Source organism: Nomascus leucogenys, chromosome 21 (assembly GCF_006542625.1).
Source record: "Nomascus leucogenys isolate Asia chromosome 21, Asia_NLE_v1, whole genome shotgun sequence".
In the NCBI taxonomy this organism is placed as follows: Eukaryota; Metazoa; Chordata; class Mammalia; order Primates; family Hylobatidae; genus Nomascus; species Nomascus leucogenys.
Genome location: NC_044401.1, coordinates 20,402,369 through 20,421,443, shown reverse-complemented (window position 1 = coordinate 20,421,443; position 19,075 = coordinate 20,402,369). Strand labels below are relative to the sequence as shown.

Sequence of the window (19,075 nt, the reverse complement as noted above, 5' to 3'; positions counted from 1 at the left end):
ATACAAGAAGGGTGGATTTACAAACTGATGATAAATATTACATCCATCTTAGAACGACATTTAAACCCTTTTATTTACTGTGGACATGTTTCCATCTGTTTTGCAAATTTCTATCATTATTTATGTAGTTAAATGAGGTCTTGAATGATTTTTTTGTCACAGATTAATAAACTGTCCAAGAGATCTCTCTGTTCTTCCATTTTGAGATGGAAAATCTCAAAACTTTGTACAGTTTAGAGAAGTAGTCACTCAAAAATATTGAAGGCATATGTTCAACAGGAACATGAGAAAGGTTGCTTTTATAAAGCCATTTGGGATAAAAATTAAAATTTGGCCTAAGATTTAAACAGAGAAATTTTTCACTTAGCATTTAAAATATCCACAAATCAACAATATACGCAGAAGGCTTTGAATTCAATAATTAGTTCAGGACAGGTTAAGTTTTAAAAAATGAGATAGAGTTTATAAACTATAACCTATAGGAATTAACTTTTTTTCTGAAGAACAGAGCACTCACACACACACAAATGGACATTAATGTATTAATTCATTACTGTGAGCCTGTCAACACAGATACCAGCAGACAGGAAAAGAAGAAACAAAGGTCACCCACTCAATAACTATTACCTAATGTTGTTGTTGAAGGTTTGGTTCCCAGTGTTTCAGGTCCTAAGACAATGTGAAAAAATCACCAAGAAAGAATCAAGATCAAAGGAAAAATGACATGTATTTAAAACATGGAATATGCTTAATTTTTAATTACTAGATTGAGCAAATATAAATGGTGAAACTTTTATCCACATACAAAGTTTCTTTTCTTCAATAGAGTCCTGTGTTTTCGACACAGTGAACAAAAAAATGTAGCCAGTCAGTTAAGTTTGGAAAGAGAAATGGAACAAAAAGGCATGATTCTCATTTGGAATATGTGACTGTAATAAAGTAACCAGCAGTTCATGTTATGAAGGAAAATATGGGTAATTGGCTAAGATGGCACCAGAACACATTTTTTTTCTCTTTTGAAGAAAAAGAAGCTATAAAGATTGGGGTTGGTTTTTCTATTTCTCTCTGAGTGGATTTCCTAGTGACACATCAGGGTGTTTAGATGTGGAAAGACTGTGGCACTTTTCAAGAAAATCTGCAAAAGTTAGAGTTTTGAAAGTAAGAAAAACACCTCCAAAAGAGAAAACATAAATATATCCTATGAAAGTCAGGGTCCTCCCTGGCAATGAACAGGTTAGAACAAGCTCAGGGCATATTCCTCAAATATAATTGAAGGAGAATAAAGAATCTATCAAATTAAAATTAGTATTGCTTTCATGGGTGTCTCAGAACCACCGCTAAGTCAAGCACAGGCTGAGGGTATATCTTCGGGCAAAAATGGCTGGAAAAAGATCTGAAGGAAAATTAAGAAATATTAGGCGGGCACGGTGGCTCACGCCTGTAATCCCAGCACTTTGAGGGGCTGAGGCGGGTGGATGACCTGAGGTCAGGAGTTTGAGACCAGCCTGGCCAACGTGGTGAAACCCTGTCTCTACTAAAAATATAAAAAATTAGCCGGGCATGGTGGCTCAGGCCTGTAATCCCAGCCACTTGGGAGGCTGAGGCAGGAGAATTGCTTGAACCTGGGAGGCAGAGGTTGCAGTGAGCTGAGATCACGCCACTGCACTCCAGCCTGGGCAACAAAATAAGAGCGAAACTTCATCAGGAGAAGAAAAAAAAAAAACAAAAAAAACCCCAAAGCTGAACAAAGTTGAACATGGAGAGTGTTAAAGATACTTTGTTTTCACTCATTAGAAAAAGCTTTATTACCTATTGTTGACTGTGATGGCAGTAGAGTCTGAGGTTCTGGGGCTGCAATAAAAGCAAGTAATATCAAAAGCAATGCTGAAGAGCACCATCTAAGATAGAAGATACATGTTCTTTAGTATAAACGGTGTTCTCTCCTGGGTGAATGATTAGGTTCTACTGGCTTATGCCAGTGAAGTTCAACCTTCCACATCCTCTTTACAAACCACAAGAATTGAGCATTCTCATTTTTGTTGTTGATCTTTAGCTGTTACTGTCACTTCCCGATATTCTGGTTTGCCTCTGGTGCTGAGGGAATACTAACTTACAGGGAGTTCTGGGTAGCCTCTCTGAGGTTGTTCAGAGTGTCCTGTCATTTGCTATTTGTTTCTTGTAGGACAGCCAGTTTCATCCAAGGAAATGGAACAGGCAACAGACTCACCACCTGGTACCGTGTCTGTGCTGTTAGTTTGCAATCTCCAGCTTGGCTGCACCTGACGTTCTCTCACAAAAAAGATAAGAATTAAACTTATTGTTCAAAAGTGACCACAAGTGTTCATATGATGTCCCCTGTATTCACTAGTATCTATTGCTGGTAAACAAATTGGTTCACATATGAAACTTAACCCATTTGGATTGGTAAATCAATGAGTCCAAAAGCAGTCTCAGATTTCATAAAATGCTAAATTAAATAACAGTATCTAAATATTCTGATAAACTTTCCAATGTCTGTTCAAACTAGCAATAAGTAAATTAAACTTCATGTTGAATTTAGTTGGGTTACAATATTTGGGCTTAAAAAAAGATTACCCAATAGGTTTCTCATTATTCTATGAACAAAAAGAATTATTGTTTAAGAAGGAGAAAATTAAAAAGGAATTATTTTTAAAATGGAAAGAAAAAGTTAAGATTCTTTGACTTTTCTTAAAGAAAGAAACTAATCAATGTGGCACTCAGACTATCTTAACAGAACTGAAACCATTCTTCTACTTATACATTTCCAATATTAGACTTATCAGAAATGATCGCTGATATTACTTGACAAGGGAGTGTGGCAGGTTTTGAGAATACATAGTGACTAAAAAAGAACTATAACAATAATTTCTACGTAGCAACTAACAACAACTGCTTCTACATAGCAACTAGTTTTTAGCAACAGAGAAATATAATAATGCAGGTAGAGAATTTTTATTTCTTCTAAAAGCAATGCATAATAGCATAAGGTGCTATTTAAAGGCATTATCATCCATTAACATATCTGTGATCAAAAAATTTTTGTGTTGAGGCTAAAGAGTACAAATTAGGTGCAAGAGAAGTAGGTTAAAGTTGTTTTTAAAAGCCCAGAATTCTGATTTCTCAAGAACTTGTGCAGAAATAGATTGTAACAGATGAACAGCAAAAGCAGTAGTGATGTGTCAGACTGAAGTTCATATAACAAAGTAAAAATTCTGAGTGTGTGTATGAGTGAGTCTGTATGACAGAAGAGAGAAGGGCGGAGGGAGAGTGTGTGTATGTGAGAGGGAGGGAGGGAAAGAGAGGGAGGGAGAGGGTGTGTGTGTGTGTGTGTGTGTGTGTGTGTGTGTGTGAGAGAGAGAGAGAGGGAAGGGGAGAAGAAAGAGTGTGGGAGAAGGAGAGAGAGAGGAGAGTATGTATGCAAGACAGTGTGAGAAAGAGAAAGGGAATTGTATGTGTGTATGTGTGAGAGAGTGTACGTATAGGTCTAGGTATCTCAGATGCTATAGGACAAGAAGAAAATAAACATCAATACGTGAAACATAATAAATATCAAATAAGCATTCATACCTGAAGATAGCAAACAAAAAATTATTTTGAAACTTCAAGATTGTAATTCATGTTTTTGATTCTACAAAGTTGCCTTCCACAAGTGTGAAAAAGAATATAAAATTTGCTACTCATTGCATCTTTTAGACTTCACAAAAATTAAAGAATGTTGTTTTTGAAATTATAAGGAAAAATCTGCATTTTTTAGTTCCTGACTGAGTTTGAGACCAAATAGGGATAGAACTCCATCAATTAAGCTTCAAAGTCAATTGCACATAAAAACAGTAAGGTCTATGTTTAGCAAAAATAAATATATCTTCTGACACGACTTCTTCTATTTGACAATCATAAGGTATTACAGGCAAAGGTATAAAATGTTCCATAACAAAGCTGAGTGGTCTGTAAATGACTAAGCCACTCATCTCAGCACAAAACAAAGACAAATTTGACTCACATGTGTGGCTAGGAATGAGAACAATTTACAATTCTATTCACCTTGGAAGACAGTTCAGTGAAACAAACACCTGTAATTGGGGGCACTCCCTTATTTTCAGTCCATTAGAAGCTTAAAGATTAAACCATGAAGGAAACAATTCCCATTGGACGAGGTAGACAAGTTAAGACATGGTAGGTGGCTGTGGTTTTTGAGAAATGCACTGAATTGTACTTATAAAACAAGCCCAAATCAATGTGGATTTTGACTCGTTGACTTAACCACCAAGCAATGCCAAAGGAAAAGGAGCCTGTAATGGAAAGTGAAACAGAAAAATAGAAGAGTGTGCGGAGAGGGCTGGGAAAGGCCTCAAAAAGCTTTGGGTGGTTTATTTGCTCTTCCGAACCCTGGGGCTAGAAACAGACATCTTTAGGAGAGCTATGAAGGTGGTCTGCCCTAAATAAAAATAAATAAAATTTAAGAAGCTAAAACCAAAGCAATGGTTTGCAGAGATCCAGTCATCATCCTGTGTTGCTATGGACCATTCAAGGTCCACTTGAGTTGGCACAGGCCTAGGTGTGGATTCTGAAGTCATTACATTGCTGTTAGAGGAAAAGGGGTGGATTTTCTTTGATGATTAGAAGGTTTAGAAATCAAAGGAATGTAAACACATTAGCCTGCAAGTAATTCTTCCCATGTTAAAAGGAAATGTCAAATTAAGAAGTCTTTTTGCTCAAACACCTTACAATGATAAAATCATAACCTTCCTCCCTCATTTGTACTGAAGAATTTCCTCTCAGAAATCTTTTCTTAGAAACCGCTGAAATGAATAACGTAACCTATCATATATAAACTGTAATCAATGTTTGGAGGAATTTGATGATTTCCAATTTTATGTTGTAATAACAGAAATAATTCATTTGAGAGAAATCCTTATTTAAATTTGGTGACTCAAACAAACAGTACTATTTCATCATCTACTTGGTAATAGTCCTCTGTTCAAAATACAGCATAGTTACTACTTTATCCCAAAGCTCTCTAAGCATGATTTTTAAATAAGTGTGTATTAAACCCTTCTCTCATACAGCTGTCAGAGTTATTTGATTTAAACCACTATTAAGGCTTTTGAGTTTTATTAGCTACGCTTCTTCCTCCGAAAAACCTGAGTGAGAGTTTTTCATTCCATTTCTCTGACTTGGAGACCTCATCCATGGTCACAGTGTCAACTATACTCCCTTTGCCTAATCCCTAATTTCCTTCAGTCTGCACCTACACCTGGAAATCTCACTGCTTCTTTACAAGGAGTAATGCGAATTTTTTCTTTAAGCAGTTACATTTTTCTTCCTTAGCCATTTCATTGCAAAAACAAATTATACCCACTTTAGCAGAAAATCTCTTGCTTTAATAATCCTACTTTGTAAACATGCCATTAATGGAAATGCAAGTTCAAAATCCATTAAACTTTATAGTGAGAAATATTTTCTTCTCAGAGCTAAGGGTTTAAAATTTAGATAATGATGACACTGAGTGGCGACAAGGTTCCCTGTAGTCAATCTTATAAGTCAACATTTGAAACGGCTACATGGATTACAGATAGATTAAAAAAACTCCAAGATTTGGTCATTCAATATGTTCCACAATCTTTTTGTCTTAAATTATATATATAGAATGATCCCTTCCTGAAAAAGCAGCCTTTTTTTTTTTTTTTTTTTAAAGGAAAACACCACTAAAAATTTCTAAGAGGTAAACAGAGGTCAGTGTTCAGAAATCAGCCCCAATTTAGAAGTCTTGGAGCACTAGGAAAATACAGGTCTTTCTGGTCTTCTAGCCTGAGAACTGAGAAACTCTAAAATAATGCAGAGTTCTTAGAAGATAGAAACACTTCTCCCCTTTCCAGCTGAAAGGCTATTGTTCATGTGATTAGAATTCCAGTCAACACTGGTATCAGAAACTATTTTGCAGTAGTAGACAAGGGAGTTCTCAATCATTCGTATCATTACATTTCTGTGTTTTCTCTGTGATGATCATGAACATTGCTCAGAGCAATGCTGTGATATCACAGTGGCTATTTATGATTAGATCATTTCACTGCATGCTTACACTTTTCATGGAAAAATGTAACAAATGTGAAAATACAAATCAGAAATTCTTGCTCCAAAGAATTGCATAAAACTTGTTTTCAACCCCACTTTTGGAATATTCAAAAAAGTTTAGGGTAATTACCAGGTTTGGTGTGTGTCACTTCTGAGCTGAGAGGGATTTTAGGTTTCAGAGAAATAAACTGTGTTTTACTGGGAGCTGGAAAAATAAAGAAACAAAATAATAAACAAATCAATATTTAGGCATTTCAGTGTCTAAAAACACAGAAGGAAAACCTAGAAATAAACTATACATTAAATGGAATGAACTCATCGTCTTGGAAGATTTTGGAAATACTCCGTTAAGAGACTATTTCATGATCCATTCACAGGGAAGTAGTTAATTTTCATCTTGTTTAGAAAAAACATTTCAAGAGTATATTTAACAAATATAGCATTGCTACTAAACAGTCACAGTAACTACTCAAAGTAAAGATAGTTCTTATAATCTACGATTTTTAAAAATCAGTCTAATTATTTTGCACCCTTACTTCATATTTCTCAATCACATCTAGGTCTGAGCACTAGGAAAAAAAAACCATGTTTTACAATTAATATTCACTGACGTACGTGCAGGATGTGCAGGTTTGTTACACAGGTAAACTTGTGCCATGGTGATTTGCTGTACCTGTCAACCCCTCACCTAGGTATTAAGACCAGCTAGATTTTTATCAGCTTTCTAAACTAAAAAGGAAAAATCTAAAATCATTCAACCAGTAGCTGATGTATATGTCTTTTTCAGATGCAACAATAAATTTAAACTTCCTGCATACAATTTTAGGGTGGTGTTTTTCTTTTTCCCCTAATATTTCCAGAATCTGTCACTTTGAGCCTGTCTACCTAAACTCATTTTAATAATAAAAAAACTACTCTCAAAAAAAATTAACCAATAGGTATAAATGCTATGATCTGAAGCATAAAGTAATTCTACTAATATTAAAGTTAAAAGTTGTTTTTTCCAAATGAAGTCTGAAGTTGAACTTGAGAGTCTTACTAAAAAATAAAAGAAAAAGAGAACTATATACAAGATTCAACTTCAAATACAATGACTGGATAGATAACAAGGAAGCAGCAATGGTTCAATAGCTGGCACAGAATGACATCTGAAGGCTGAGTTCAGATCTACTAACTGTCGGGCCAGCTAGCCACAACCACAACAGCCATGGAGTTGGTGCACTCTTTGGGATGGGCCATACTGTTCAAATGAGCCATTTTGAATATCTTAATAGCTAACAGACATTACATAAAAGCTGGGGTACTGGATTTTCCATGGTGAAATGAAGCAACACGTCTACTAAGGACATATCGTTATTACCCGGTGTTGTCCATGTAGGTTCAGGGCTTTTAGAAATTTTAGGTGTAATTGTTCCAGCACTTGTGGTTCTTTCTGGTGATGGAAAGGAAAAAAATATTGAAATATCCTAGAGACAATAAAAAGATACCCTCTAAAGAGGAACTAAATGATCCATTTAAAATTCTGCCATATTTAGTAGTCAAAGTATACAATGAGTAAAAGTTTTGAGGAAGAATTTTTAAACTGTCATAACAGTATACATCATACAAAATTACATTTATCTTATAATGGAATAAGCAAAACCCAGTTGGTCAAGCATGATTCTGAGTATATTGTTTGACAATGAAGAATTGACCTCCAGGTTAATAAGCATCTGTACCACCCAAACTCTGTGCTATAATATATATGTTATTCCCTTCTCCTTCTCTTCCAAATCTTACATGTATTTTGGGGCCTGCATCTTCAACTCTTTCTTGGAGCATTTACAAAAATATTATAGTCTCAGAAATAAGTTATGTAAATGTGTGTTGTGCTGCCATTTTTATGTTTTATCTTCTCAAGGTTATAATCTTTTTGAAAACCAGAGTCACATCCTCCCTAACTCAGCCATTGCCCTGATGAAACACTGAAAACAGAGTAGGTATCAAAAAATAAGAACCATCACCCTAATGAACATTATAATAAACATGCACACCAAAAAAATGAATTACATGTATCACCCTGCATTGCTATGAGTGGGACTTGTTTCTAGGTTTTTACCAAAATTCACATGCAAAAATATAATTTTCAGTAAACCCCTTTTGGAGACATTTGAGTTTTGTTATTTTGCATTATTAATTATTTATCTTTAGTTAATCTCAAATTTTGTAAAGAAACTAACCTATAAAACATATCTTTTTTTTTTTTCCCCCTGAGATAGAGTCTTGCTCTGTTGCCCAGGCTTGAGTGCAGTGGTGCCATTGTAGCCCACTGCAGCCTCAAACTTCTCGGCTCAAGCAGCACACCATGCCTGGCTAATTTTTTAAACTTTTTTGCAGAGACGAGGTCTCACTATCTTGCTCAGGCTGGTCTCAAACTCCTAGCCCCAAGTGATCCTCCTGCCTTGGCCTCCCAAAGTGCTGGAGTTGCAGGTGTAAGCCACTGCACCTGGCTATCCTTCTTACTATAGGAAGATGGACATTGTCTATCTGGAATTACATATCATGTAAGGATAAAGAGACATTTACCAGGTTTGGTTCTTGGCGGTTTGGGCCGGGGGCGTCGTTTAGGTGTAGAAGGGATAGATGTAGTTTGCTGGGGAGCTGAAAGAAGATTTAATATAGCTTTGATAAACGATATTTTTCAGGGGTCAATCAGGTTGTGCCTTTAAATTTGCAAACTTCAAGTACAAGAACTGCTTTATATTTCCTTGTATCCTTAGAATGTCCAGTACACCTTGTTTTATAGATAGTAGGTGCTCAATAAACAAGGGGTGACTGGGACAAAAGGTATAAAATTTCTACATGAGAATTGAAGATATACATTGTTCAATTAAACGTATCAGAAGTGAGCACCCTTGAGGCATTTCAGAACACAAGGTACAATTAAGAACTCAAAAGGATGACATTGAATAGCAGGAGAGAAGCACAAATAATGGAAATTTGGAACTACTTTTTTTTTTTTTTTTGGAGACAGAGTCTCGCTCTGTCACCCAGGCTGGAGTGTGTGGCGCAACCTTGGCTCACTGTAACCTTGGTTTCCCGAGTTCAAGCAATTCTTGTGCCTCAGCTGCCTGAGTAGCTGGTACTACAGGCACGTACCATGACGTCTGGCTAATTTTTGTATTTTGACTAGAGACGGGGTTTCATCATGTTGGCCATGCTGGTCTTGAACTCCTGGCCTCATGTGATCTGCCTGCCTTGGCCTCCCAGAGTGCTGGGATTACAGGTGAGAGGCACCACACCCAGCCCAGAACTTTAATTCTGTAGCTCTTTACTATCCCCACCAAGAGTTAATGAACTTGGCTATTTCAATAATTTTCTGTTATAAAATGTAGGTTGTGTTACCTCTCAACCATCTTTCTTCAACTTGTCCAGGACTGCAAATCCTACTTAGTGCTCTCTATACTTAGACTACTTTGGGTAAAACACTTTGATCAAATGGTACCTAAGTGTGCTAAGTAGAAGGGAATGTATTTTGAAATAATTGTCTATAATTCTGCTATTTTCCAGCTGGTAAAGTTGAAAGAAGAGTTGGAAGGAAACAATTTCTCAAAATATATAGTCATCGGGATTGTGAAAATTCTTTAAGGATAATCATAAGGCTAAGTAGTCAGATTCTTGGAAGAATTTCATGGTAGAGACTGAAGGGAAATATTTAGCAAAAACAAACAAAAGAAAAACACACAAAATTCTGAAATGGCCAACATGACTTGTCACATTACCTGTTTCGTCAATGCATATAACTACACAAATGTCATTAGTTACCAGGTGTCGTGGGCTGCATTTCTGGACTGGTAAAGATTTCCAGTTTTTGAGGAACAAATGGTGTTTCGCTTGGAGCTGAAAGCACAAACACCCCATCCCATCAAATAATCCCAGTTAAAATGAGGTATTTGAAGAATTTTAGCATGCTTTTAGATGGTACAAAGCACATGCCACGAGTACATGATTAAAGATGAAAAATGCATGTAGTCTTGAAAGCTAGTGAATAAAATTCTGATTTAAAGTAGGGAAAAGGCTAGAATGATGATTGTTCAGTAGATGACTTCAGGCAGACTTGATGCATGGAAGTGACACAGGCCACAAACATGTGAGGTGAGATGGTGCAGGTGATGACGTCCATGCAGTTTTCAAAGCTTTCACAACTAAAAGGATAGGGAAAATATTATCTATTACAGCTCGAAAAAATAAAAGAGAGCCCTAAATGGAACATAAAAGATGACTGCATTTAAAATATATAGATGTGTATATTAAGAAATAGGATAGACAAATGATTAGATGTGATGGAATGAAACGGTCATTTGGAAGAAAGGCATTCACATGATTTTTTTTGATGGAAAATAAACTATGATTTTTCTGTTAAAAACATTACCCAGTGTTGCCCTTGGCTGTTCAAGAGTTCTAGAAGTTTTAGGTGGGACAGAATCCAGAATACGATCACTTGTTGCTGTTGGAATAAATGTCAACATTTATAAAAGCAGTAGAAGGCCCCAGGAATAAAATACAAATTCATGAGTAATAAATTATGCCTCATATGAGGGAAAATATCAAGAATACTTGAGGGCTTGCTGGCCCACATTTTAAAACTAGTGATACATTAGGAATTGAAGATGAGCTCACTTTAAAAATCATACATACTTTAAATATTAGAAACCATGATTAAACAGAGTTTTATACATTCAACTGGTTTTCAACAGGTTTTTCTGCTTTCCTCCATTTTGTTTCATAATTGCTAACTGAACTCACCACTGACATTCCATTTCATTGTTTTATTTTCTGCTCTTTAAAATTATTCATCTTTATTTACAATGACACAAATAATGGTATACATACAAAAAATATCAGACATCTATCTATACGTGGCAGAAACCAGTCTTACTCCCTTTGAATCTCCTACAGTACCCAGTTTAGTAGGTGTTTGATAAACGTTTGCTGAAAGGAGCTGTCAGACTGAGGTAACTCACTATAGATGGGTCAGTAATTGAATGCCAAAGATTAGACCCAATTGAACTGCTACAGTCAAATGAATTATGTAACTGTTCTACAGCAAGGTTTCTCACATTAGCACTACTGACAATTAGGGTCAAATAATCTGTGCTGTGGGAGGCTGCCCGTGTACTGCAAGGGTTTAGCAGCACCCCCGATTTCGACCCACTAGATGCTAGTAGTGCTTCCCCAAGTTGTGACAACCAAAAATGTCTCCACATTAGCAAATATTCTGGGGAAGGGATGGGAGTTGCAAATTACCCCCTATTTGAGAACTACTGCTCTAGACAAAACCCTCTAGAAACTCGAAGACCTTTTTATGATGATTCTGAACAATACAGTGATAAGCTATTACATTACTTTTCCTCAGTGGCAACCAAATCTATCCGCATCTCCCTTATGTGACAGAGCTTATTTACTGAGAGATGTAAAGAACTAACCACTCTATGGGAGGAGTGGGTAAAACACAACTCCCTGACACAGGTGGAAATTTCTCCCATGCAGAGCTCCAGAGGATACAATTTTCCACTCTGTGAAAAACTAAAGGAAGAACCACCAACTGTTGGAACACCTGGGATCCAAAGACAGAATTGAGAGGCCGGGTATACCTGTGTAGGACTCTGATATCTCAGGCTCATCTGATGTTGTAGGGCTTGAGAAAACATCATAAGTTGCTTAAAAAAAAAAAAAAAGGCAAAACAAGAGAGATGTTAATTTTGGTTAAATCTGATGAATTTAGAAAGATTACATGACATGTTGTAATGCTGGCTGAAGGACAGTTTTATGTAGGTGCTGGTGCATTTTGGCTCCAGGCTGCCAGCCTTGTCACTAACATGTAAGCACCAAAACTCGCCTTTGGTCCTTTTTGCTCTGAACCGCAGGATTTTATATAGTGAGCCCTGATGCTGGCCTCCAGGGTGATGAGAACATAGTGCTATATATTTATAATCATGCAGTGCCAGCTGTAAATCAAAGAGCCGCAAAGAGTATAAACATAAATAAAGTCAGATGGCAGTTTGGGGAGAGATTTCTAAAGGAAACAGCAGTCCCATTGAGGCGATTTGCCGAAAGTCTATTGCCTAGTCTTTCTGCTTAGTAAAAGTTACTGTTACGATATCTTATGTATGGACAGCACTTCACAGTTTGCAGAGACTTTCTCATACATTAACTTATTGAACCCTCTTAACATCCCTGAGAAATAGGTGAGGTAGGCAGTAGCCCCACTTTATAGATAATGGGAGGTTGTCTCCATTTTTTAGATAACCAAGTTGAGGTTTATAGCATGAAGACATCTGCCAGTGGTCACACACTGAAATTGTCCCATCCAGTGTATTTTCCTCTCCTTCAGCAGGACCAGAAACAGCAGGGCTAAAACCAGGATTCTCTTTTGGCACTTTCCCCTCCTGACATGTTACCTAGAGGCAGCTTTCTGTGCTTCTCCATAGAGCCATGAGCCTTTCTCGAGTTTGGGCGGGTTTAAAGATAAATTTTCTATTCTATACGAAGAAAAGTAGGATGAGCTTAAACATAAAGATTGACTTATTTTAATATGCGGATAATTTTCATGTTCACATAAGAGTTGAACCTGCAAGCAAAAACAGCATCACAAAGTGTTCTCTTTCCTATACAAATAGCTGTCACTATGGTCACAAGGGATATAGAGAACACATGAATTATTATGAGGTAGATGTTGCTTTCCTTGTCCATTCAAAATGGCAGCACAGAAATCAAGAAGAAGGGAGCTCACAGGAAGACGTAGTCATTGGGGTTGCTTGTAATTCAGTGACAGTTTAATGATTTTGAACCAGTGGTGGTTGAAGCTGTAAGAAAGATAGTATCAGACCATGTGACACCCTCTGAAAGTAGACAGTATTTTATATTGTACTACATACTAAAGAGGCAGGAAATATATTGCAACATGTGAAGGTGAATCTACTGTTTCACAAAAATCCTCAAAAATAGCAAGAATATTGTGAGTTAAAGATATGCACACATTCTGAGAATGCACCTATTATATTGTAATGTCAAGTTTCCTTTAGCCTTGCTGTCATTTTAAAAGGTCAGATAAGAATGACTCATTTTTTAAAAGATTAATCAAAAGTGCCCGCAATTTCTGATCTTATGCTCACTTTCAGCCAATTTCAAGTCATGGATCTGGCAAGGTCAGCTCTATCTCCTACAAAATAAGAAAAACTTGGCCAACTTGTATTTAATCCTCTCACACTAGGTAAGAAACTATGAGTTAATGGCTTTTTATTTCCATTGTTGCTTTTGAAAAATGTCATGACTGTCTTTCTTTGTTATCCTAACTCCTAATCTGCCTTCCATTTAGTGACATTGGACCAATTTTCCTATAGTCTGTATTTTGTTCCAAAAGATGATATTTATTCACTTTTTTCTTTTTTGAGATGGAGTCTCGCTCTGTCGCCCAGGCTGGAGTGCAGTGGCACGATCTTGGCTCACTGCAAGCTCCGCCTCCCGGGTTCAAGCCATTCTCCTGCCTCAGCCTCCCGAGTAGCTGGGACTACAGGCACCTGCCGCCACGCCCGGCTAATTTTTTGAATTTTTAGTACAGATGGGGTTTCACCGTGTTAGCCAGGATGGTCTCGATCTCCTGACCTTGTGATCCTCCTACCTGGGCCTCCCGAAGTGCTGGGATTACAGGCGTGAGCCACCACGCCCGGCCTTATTAACTCTTTTTACTTCTTTTTCATATTTACAATTTCTTTTCAATCAGGAGGCTCCAAGCCAGGCATCCATCTCCTCTCGTTATTCCCATAAGGCATTTACTGGGGAAAGAAACCTTTCTTCCATCATCCTCTGGCAATCGTGGCTCGAATCTGGAAGTTCCCAATTTTCAGGGATCCCTTAACTTCCAAATATTTTATCAAATATACTTAAGACAAAAATAAGACATTTGCCAGCATACTTTGTTTTTAATATTTCTATCTCTGTAGTTTCCAAGACTTGGAAATAAAAAGAGTGCTAAAAAGCCACATATGCCACTAAAAGTTTTATGTTGTTTGGTCAGCCTTAAGCAGCATACCACACCTCGTTTCATTTATGAGTTAAACAAGATCTTTTGATTCAGAAATAAAGAGATTGCCTGGGCATGGTGGCTCATGTCTGTAATCCAAACACTTTGGGAGGCCGAGGCAGGTAAATCCCTTGAGGTCAGGAGTTCGAGACCAGCCTGGCCAGGAGAGTGAAGCCCTGTCTCTACTAAAAAAAAAAAAAAATACAAAAATTAGCCAGGCCTGGGATGGTGGGCGCCTGTGGTCCCAGCTACTCGGGAGGCATGAAAATCTCTTGAACCTGGGAGGCAGAGGCTGCAGTGAGCCGAGATCATGCCACTGCACTCTAGCCTGCGCGACAGCAACTCCATCTCAACAACAATGATGATGACAACAACGACAACAACAAAAAAGAAAAGAGACGTCGGGGGAGAGGACAGTGTTGAAATGGAGTTCTTTGAAAAGCTCCCTAACAATCAACAGCTTTTGATTTCTCTATAAAACCCTTCTATATACATGCCTATACCTGAGAAAAATTCATGAAATTGTTAGGCCTGGTTTCTAAAAGCTACACTAGCTATAAAATTGATAAGTAGCCAAGAGTTAAGGGTGAACCCTTCTGTATGGTAGCCTGTAAATTACCATATATTATTACTTAGAGGCAAACTTCTATCACTATGCTTATTGTAGTGGGTGAAACACTACAGCTATATGACATTAAGCAGTATTTCTGATTTTGCATTGACAGAACATACATGGGACCAAAAGTTGTAGGTTAAATCTAATGCAACAAATAAATAGATAATTCAATTCACAGGTTATAAAAGTCAACATTAGTTTATTTCAAAAAATAGTAATGACTTACAATCATAACTAAGTTTTACTTTCAGATTTTCCAGAGGAAAAAATAACATGAAATAACTTGCACTACCATTTGCTCTATACCTTCTTAAAACTACTTTGTTAAATTATTATTATTATTATTTTTTCTCAAGATGCAGTCTTGCTCTGTCGCCCAGACTGGAGTGAAATGGCACGATCTCGGCTCACTGCAACCTCCGCCTCCCAGCTTCAAGCGATTCTCCTGCCTCAGCCTCCTGAGTAGCTGGGATTACAGGCATGTGCCACCACGTCTGGCTAATTTTTTGTATTTTTAGTATAGACAGGTTTCACCATGTTGGCCAGGCTGGCTTTGAACTCCTGACCTCGTGATCCGCCAGCCTCGGCCTCCCAAAGTGCTGGGATTACAGGCACAAGCCACTGCGCCTTGCCCTAAATTATGTTTTGTTGATAGTACATTTTAGTTTTACTTCGAAAAACTGACTACATGCAAAGCCCCCAGTAAAAATGCCCTGATTTTTCTCTGGAAACACATGATGGCATACAGGCAAACCATTTCAAATGATCAAGACTTTATCTTATTCAAATCCTCTGAATATTAGTAACTATGTGAAAACTTCCTTCTTAACATTAACTTAGACAAAAGACTTCATTAATGGAGAAATTGTGTCTATCATGCTCGTTATGCTCGTCAAGATTTACTTAATCCAGAAACTGGTACATGGTGGATACTCAGCAGAATTAATCTGCAAGATGTCCATTACAATAAACAATAACAGTGAGTTTGACGGTTGGGTAGCTTAAGCTCTTAGTATGGATAACTTTCTGGCTTAGTTTGGAGAATAAACGAACACATGTCCTTTAATTATGTTATGATGTACAAGTGTGTGCACACAAATCTCTTCCTCTACTACACAAATACCTGGCATACACTTGTGTAGACATACTCTGTCATGGAAATGGAATTCTAAAAAAAATATATGAAGGAGCAATGAGAAAATACAGCAAGTAGCTAGAGGAGAAAAACAATACCACACACAGAGTTCACAGTACCACTTAAATGCATTGATAATGCTTTCTTCAGTGAGCGGAAAAACAAAATACCTTTCTAGTTGGCCTTGCAATTTGTGAAAATATTGCCTGCAAGAAAATATTCATTAAAATGTTCATGAAATAAAAGTAAAGGCTGAAGATATAAATCTCTTCAAAGCCACAGTGAATCTACAAACCATCTGCTGTACCTGAAATCTGTTTTCCTGCTCTCAAAAGCATCAACACCACAACCCACTCCTTCGTTTTCTCCTCTTTGGAACTCAATCCGGTTGGGTGGGCCAGATCTGTGCTAATCAACACCTTACAGGGCAGACAGATAATAAATGAGCATGTCCTTATATGTTTACTTCTTTTCAACCACTCTTAGCAAACTGCCTGCTGCCAAAACTTTCTAACCAATCTACTACTCCTTGGGCATGCTGATGGCTGCAGTTTTCAAGCCTTGAAATGATATATAGGGCTCAATACATATGCAATTTACTCTAGTTCTACAAAGTACCATAAGAATTTAACACTGAAAATAATTAGTGATGACCTCCTAAAGAAGCTCCCAAAGAAAAATCTAATGGAAAAACTGAAGCTGACCGTGCTTGGTTCTGTCAAGGGAAGTCTCTATAAGATAACTGTATATGGTTCAAGAGGAAATTATACCAGAATAAGTAGCAAGTTACTTAGTAACAAGTAACAGCAGAGTTGGAGCAACATTTGTTTTTTCTGGACACTTGGGAGAAGAACAGGCAGGAGGATTTCCTAACGATGAAAACAAACACTTCAAATTAATGGGTTTGCAAACATTGTCTTTATTTGCTTTTGAAACTCTCTTGGTACTCAATGATGGTCTTTTTAAGGTTACGATTAAATAAATTAAGGAGGCTTAACACTTATGGCATTATCAATCTAGAAACGGAAAGCTCATTTCCACATAACCCCCCAACCCATATTAAGTCTTTAGAAGTCATGCACACGCCCATCTGTGGGATGATAGATACATGACATTTATGCTGATTCTCCTTCCCTGGTGCCCACAGAAAACACAGCAAGTTGATAGTGGCATTATTTTGCTCATTGATCCAAGAAGGACCTCAGAGCCCAGTTTATAGAGTGATTCATGCTGCCACAGTAACTGAAGAGAGAGACTATGTGATATGATTTACCATCCTTGCCGTAGGGGTAATAGGTCATTAGGCTATTCCCAAGGGGTGGCATGACCTCTGAGTAATACTGCATGTCTTTTCCTTTCTCAAACTTTTTTTTTTTTTTTTTTTTACAAGTGAAATGAAGACCCAAAGATCATTTGGTATGATTGTATATATATGTAAGCTTAGGGTTTTTTTCTTCTTTCCTCCTCTTTTATTAAGTAATTTAAAAGCATAATTGCTATTATTGATTATATGTAGCAATTCAGGAAGTTGGGATAAACAGTATGATGTGAAGGGGTGGCAGCCAATGCAAGATTTCATTGTATTAAGGAAATGAAAACAAGGCACCCCTTTATATATTGTGCATTATATTAAGTAATTTATACATTATTTCTAAGACGTAACCACCTGGTGAAAAATTTATACCTTATTTCCATTTTATAGATGGAACAAGTTATTTAACTGGTAGTTGAGCTGGTTATTAACCTAGCTCTATCTCACCTTAGATCTCACAGATTTGTGATCACATTCACAACGAGAATAAGCTTCAGGGACTGGCTGGCCTCTCACAGATCATGTGATGTTTCTTATACACCATAACTGGAAGGCACATGGCCCCAGTAATAACATTCAATTTCCTCAGTTGTAAAGGCTGTTCTCAAATTTTCAGAGCAAGCTATATGTCATTGCTTTGCTTTTAACTTGGAGTGGTTTATTGAATAAAAGATTAGGAAAGAAATGAATGAGCCTAATTTTTCCCCCTCTAACCCATTCAGAGTTAAGTTCCTCTTGTATCACTTTAAGATAAAAGACAATAATTCTGCCAGTTTCTAGGGACTTTGGAAGTCTCAATATGATGGTATATAATAGCCCCTTGAATCTCCTAGAAGAAAATTGCTATGCAAACACAAATTATTGTATTCCAGTAGAGAAATGATACAACAAGCACGTGCACATACGTGTACATGCACAATTCATCTGAATGGAAGACACTGAGAACTTTTCTAGTGCTTGCTCCTTAACAACCCTGAGATTATAGTTAACTAGCTACTTCCAATAAAACATGAACCAATTTTATTGCATCATCAGAAAGACTGGCTTTTCGTGAAATATTGTCCCAAGCAGTTAAGTTCTAAAGTGTGGTCAACTTCCTTTAGATACAACATTTATAAGTAATTTTATATTATGATACTTAATTATAGAGAAGATTTTCATGATTACCTTTATATATTTTACGGAAAGTTAGATTTGCTGAGGGAATCAAAATCAATCAATTTCATTTCAACATACTTTATAGAAGGTTTAATGCCAAATGCAATTCCAAATAATGAAATCACAAAATGCAGCACTAATGACAGATCAGGACAAATAGGCCGAAAGCAGGAAGAATATATTTGATGACTACACATCTCAGATTTCCTGGGATATTCCAAACTTCAAATATTCTGTCCCCTGGTTGCCAAAAAGTATTGAAATGACCCAGGAATTTCAATTTTCAGTGTGCAAGTTAGAATTTTCATAGAGTCTTTTATATCCAAGAATGGTACAGAAATCTTTTTGAGTACGCATATTCTGATTTTCTGATATAGGATATGTTGAAAACAAATCCAGAAAATAGTAAAGCAAAATAAGCTTTACAAAAAGTACGATAAATCTCATTTAATGGTTGATAAAGCGAAAAGCAGCCCCTGGCATCCAGGAGCTGGTCTAGTACCCACAGGTAGGCTGTGGTATTCTCCTGTTGAACATCGACAATTCCAAAGGACACCAATATCAGACAAGACCACTCTGCGATTATGATGGATCAAGACAAAAACAAGACCAGTCTCTAATTATGTGGCACACAGACAAAAACATGAACATCACCCAAAGCACAAACATTACCCTCCCCACCTTCTGGCTAATACAAGT

At 37.0% G+C, this 19,075-nt stretch overlaps 1 protein-coding gene across 1 annotated transcript in view; it reads right to left on the bottom strand.

The window, feature by feature from the left end:
* The window catches only part of ABI3BP (ABI family member 3 binding protein), a 247,464-nt gene that overhangs the window by 91,842 nt on the left and 136,547 nt on the right, over window positions 1-19,075 (bottom strand). The window contains exons 15-22 of the mRNA XM_030802139.1: window positions 11,727-11,792; window positions 10,505-10,579; window positions 9,898-9,972; window positions 8,659-8,733; window positions 7,454-7,525; window positions 6,224-6,298; window positions 1,810-1,851; window positions 628-669 (exon numbers count right to left, since the gene is read on the bottom strand). Of these exons, the coding sequence (XP_030657999.1) occupies window positions 628-669; window positions 1,810-1,851; window positions 6,224-6,298; window positions 7,454-7,525; window positions 8,659-8,733; window positions 9,898-9,972; window positions 10,505-10,579; window positions 11,727-11,792 (522 nt within the window). The remainder of the gene's footprint in view (window positions 1-627; window positions 670-1,809; window positions 1,852-6,223; window positions 6,299-7,453; window positions 7,526-8,658; window positions 8,734-9,897; window positions 9,973-10,504; window positions 10,580-11,726; window positions 11,793-19,075) is intronic.